Source organism: Hipposideros armiger, unplaced genomic scaffold, assembly GCF_001890085.2.
Source record: "Hipposideros armiger isolate ML-2016 unplaced genomic scaffold, ASM189008v1 scaffold_83, whole genome shotgun sequence".
Lineage (NCBI taxonomy): Eukaryota > Metazoa > Chordata > Mammalia > Chiroptera > Hipposideridae > Hipposideros > Hipposideros armiger.
The window spans coordinates 2,973,068-2,977,810 of record NW_017731433.1 but is presented as its reverse complement, the minus strand read 5'-3'; the positions used below and the strand labels follow the sequence as shown (position 1 = coordinate 2,977,810).

The following is a 4,743-nucleotide window of genomic DNA, read 5'->3' as shown; positions in this document are numbered from 1 at the left end:
ATATATATATATATATATATATAAAACTTTATATATTTTTATAGACTTTATTTAGTTGCATAGACAGTACAGAGAGTTGCTGTACGAGTATACTTCTCCCCCACAAATGTATAGCCTTCCCCCACTATCAACATCCTGCACTAGAGGGGTACATTTGTTATGATCAATGAACATACATGGACACATCATTATCACCAAAAGTCCACAGTTTACCTCAGGGTTCACACTTAGTGTTGTACATTCTATGGGTTTGGACAAATGTATAATGACATGTGTGAACCATTATAGTATCATACAGAATAGTATCACTGCCCTAAACCAAAGTATATTTTAAATCAAATACTATCAGGACACTTCCAAGAAATATTTGGCATTGACTAAATCTTTCTCTTTATCAGCCAGGGAGATACTTCAGGCTCTATAGCTGTGTGTCTGTAAACACACCATCTTGGGGATGATGAGTCCTAGGATCAACCCCTGAGTCTTTAAATGCTAACTTTCATATTTTCAGGGTATCCTCTTCTACTTAAAAAAATATGTAGACAAATTTTGAGCCGAGGTCACTTTGGTATGGCTGATGAAATGCTCTTGAGTCAAAATGCAGACTGGGCTATCTGTTTTAAATGCAGGGCGAGTCTGGTAATCCCAAATGCGGTAGTGCACTGGTGCTTAGGTTTGCATTCGGGCTGGATTTCTCTGACCCAGAGCTCTAATCCTGGATGCCCAGCACGTTAGGAGGATGAGGACTCCTTAATCTTTGTCTTCAGACTCTTACCCTCAACAAACCCCTTCAGACAGCACATGAGCGACTTAACTAGTGCTAATTCTGTCTCAACTGATTAGGACAGTGGTAGGAAGACATGAACTTCATGAACTAAAGCCCTTGCCACATCAGCAGATATTTACCAAATCTTTGGCTTTGTGCACAGTCAGTAGCCAGGTGCCAGTTCAATTCTATTTTAGTCTCTACTTGGCTATACCATGATCATTCATTAAACTCAGTGCAATTTGAATTTGGCCAACCATGAATTTGAGCGATTATAAATAGAATACGTGTCGTATATATGATACATGAATTCTGGAATTATAGTCATCAAATTAAATTAATTTTGAAATAACTGCTCATATTTGGTAAGTTTTTACATTTGGAAGGTAGATCAGTAGAATTAANATGTGACTGTATTTAGAGATAAGGTCTTTAAGGGGTATTAAGGTCAAATGAGGACATAAGGGTGGGGCCCTAATCCAACAGGACTGGTGTTCTTATAAGAAGGGGAAGAGATACCAGAAATGCACATGCACAGAGAAAAAGGTCGTGTGAGGACATAGCAAGAAAACAGCTGTCTGCAAGCCAAGGAGGTAGGTCTCAGCACAAGCAACCCTGACGACACCTTGTTCTAGGACTTTCAGCCTCCAGAACTGTGAGAAATAAATTATTGTTGTTTAAGCCAGCCAGTCTGTGGTATTTTGTTATGGAAGCCCTCCCAGACTATATCAATATTTGCACATGCACAATGCCTGTCACATAGTAAGTGCTCGTTAGCTATTTGCTGAGTGAGTATGTCAAGCAGGCCTCAAAGAGGAACAATGATGGGAAGTGTGTTGAAGGTACACACTCAGCAGAGTATCTTGATGTGAATTACTGCACCACAATTCACTGAATAATAGTAGACAAACAAATAACGCAGGGGTTAACATCATTCAAAAATTTAATAATTATCCATGTTCTCCTTTGACCAGAATATTATGTTGGTGAGAAATACCTATCCACAGTTGGAGGTTCAAATGAAGAGGGAACCAGTGGGATCCTTTGCTGCCCTGATGCTGTCAATAAAGGGTTCACGGCCATTATTGGATTTATCATCAACACCTCTCGCCACTGATGGAGTTCTAAAAAGAACCAGATAGATATGTTAACAAATAACTCTACTCTTTGAGAACTATTTGAATTCTTAAACACAATGAATGCCTTTTGTATCTTCTCAACACTTGGGAAGACTGGCTACACCAAGCTTTCAGTTACACAAAAACCTCTCCATGGTAAGCACCCAGATATAGCTTTAGAACTCAGTGTTTTACCCATGTGCCCTTGTAATTTGTTGCAGAGTCCACAGTATGTAGTATAACATACTACATGCAAAAATAAAATTAAACCTTTAATAAAATTAAGTCTTGCAAAATTTTAGAAATACTAACTTCCTTTCTTACAACATATTTTGATTTTTATGTTTCCAGAGGTACAAATTCTTCCATATGTTCAGTCTTTGGAAAAATATTCCTTAGTTGATAAGATTAAAACAGAAGAGAAGGGGAAAAGTTCTTAATGGCTAAAAGATATATCTAATTAGAAAGGATACAGACTGAAAGCATGATACTGTATTTAAGGAGAACAAGTAACCACGTTATATTCAAGCACACATAAACTCAAGAATTCATAACTTTATCTTCAGAACTTAGTGATGAGAAAAAGAGACTATTCATTGTGAAAGGGAGAATATTTTGCCTTACATTTTTCTTGTTAATTATTAATGTCCTTTTAATAATTTTAAATATTATACAACTATTAGTCAAGCAGGTCATTTTAGCTTCTCCTTTATCCTCGATTGTCACTTAAAAAAAAAAAGAAATCAAGATACCTACAACTATGTTTGGAGAAAAGGTAATTATGAAGAAAGTGTTTTTCTTTTTAAAGTAGTGATACTTCTTTCATTTTCTTTCTTGTGCATATATTTGATTTAATTTTTAAGTAGTCAATACATTCATATAATTCAAAAATTAAAAATATCATGGTATTTAAACAAGCAATTACTTTTTTAGCTCCTTTTTCAGACCTAAACCTGCTGATCAAATTAGAAATTAAAGTCCTTGAGTCACCTAACATTTGCTTTCGCCGTTTTGTATATATATATATATATATATATATATATATATATATATATATATATATATATATATATATATATATATATATATATATATATAAACATTTATTTAAAGCTCTTTATGTTGATTTATTTTTCACTGTATTTCTGTGAGGTCAATTAATTTCCTCTCTATCAGACGCCTCAGAGAGTCTAGTGACCAGTCATGATTAGAATAAAAATACCTGCTAGGTGCTGCCAGCCATGGTGAGAATACCAACAAAGCATACAGGCTCTGTCTACATCAGACATGAGCTTGCAGTTCTGGCAAGGGCACTGCCCTGTGACTTGAAATCTCAGGTCCCCCACCTGAGATGTGATGCACAGCCAACTCCTTCCCCCTAGTCCATTACACACCAGAACACTGTGAGACACAACTTGGTGTCTCCTTTTGAAATATTACTGAACTTTGATTTCTGTCATGAATTGACTGTCTTTGGCAGAAGTTTGAACCAAGCTGTGCATGAGCCAGGATCTGCAAAATTATAAAATACAGTGCTCATCTTGCACTTTATGTGATGTCTGAGACAAATCAGGAGGGAAGAGATGGAAGAAAGGGAGAGGTGCAGAATCCCTCCAGAGCAGGATTGCCCAGACATTGACCACCCCTCTTCCTCACATGTGCCGACTTAGGAAAATGCCATGGAAATTATTCACCAGGAGTAGCTGAGACTCTTCTTTTGACGTTCCCCTCAAGCAGGCCTCGAGACAAGGGCTGGAGTGCAAGTAGTTTATTTGGGAGGTGATCCCAAGAAGCCCACACGAGGGAGGGAGGAAGTAAAATCAGGAAGGGAAAAGCCAATAAGGGGTGAGATAATGTGTGGGTTTCCACTGTGGGCAACTGGGGCTCAGCCTTTCTGGGGACCTTCTAAGAAACCTTGTAGTACACGTGTCAGAATTGCCCCAATGAAAGACAAAGAGCTGGCTATTTATTCATCAATTTGTGGGGGGCACAATTCTCTCTTGCATCTGGGTTATGTCTGAGCTAACTCCAACAAACTCCTACAGTGCGGGAGTAAGCCTTCAGACTGAGAAGCTGAGAGATGCAGGTGCTTGAGATGGGAAACGACCTTCACAGTTGCGGGTGAACTCAGAAGCAGGCCAAGGGCATATGGGGTAGGGCAGCATCAGTGTCTAGTGCTGTTAAGGCAATATGGTTACCTTCCAATGTCATTCCACTAGATAATCGCCAGAGATGCCTTTCTTCTGGACTGCCAGGTTTGCCAGGCATAGACACATGTCTACGAGACTCTGTAGGTTCCATTGTCTACAACAACACAACAGGGTTTTTTTCACTGTTAGTCATGTGTTCAGTGAAATAATTGGGGAACTCAAGGCTATCAGGCCAATGGATATGAAAAAATGAGACATTAGAGACACGTTTCTTATAATTTAACTCTAATTTAAAGCCCTTCTTGGTACCATATCTGTTCTGGATTCCATGGTTCTTGGGTGTGGCTTTCTTTCTTTTTGCAATGCCAAGGGGGTTGTGTAGGGAGCCAGAGGCCTGCAGTAAGGGTTAAGCCTGAAAGCTGGCAGGCTGGCAGGCTGGCAGGCTCTCAGGCCTGGGTGAGCAGTGTGGGAAGGTTGGCTGCTGAGGAGAAAGCAGCCAATGGCCTTGAAAGCTACAGAGTAGAATGCCATCCTATTAACAGTTTCTGCTTGCTATACTTTGTTTTGTCTCACTTCGGAAAGATTGCCTCCAAGGAATTTGTTCCCTGAGAGGAGGGGGCTACTCCCTCAAGGTCCCCAAAAACCCTACCCTAGGAAAGTTACTTTTGCTATAAAAGCTGTATACAGATAATAAACGAGGCCACTCTCT

General features: G+C 39.1%; 1 protein-coding gene across 1 annotated transcript in view; it reads right to left on the bottom strand.

The window, feature by feature from the left end:
* SAMD7 (sterile alpha motif domain containing 7) overlaps nucleotides 1–4,743 on the bottom strand; it is a 34,474-nt gene that overhangs the window by 25,908 nt on the left and 3,823 nt on the right. The window contains exons 2-3 of the mRNA XM_019643916.1: nucleotides 4,083–4,188; nucleotides 1,747–1,890 (exon numbers count right to left, since the gene is read on the bottom strand). Of these exons, the coding sequence (XP_019499461.1) occupies nucleotides 1,747–1,890; nucleotides 4,083–4,185 (247 nt within the window). The 5' untranslated portion in view covers nucleotides 4,186–4,188. The remainder of the gene's footprint in view (nucleotides 1–1,746; nucleotides 1,891–4,082; nucleotides 4,189–4,743) is intronic.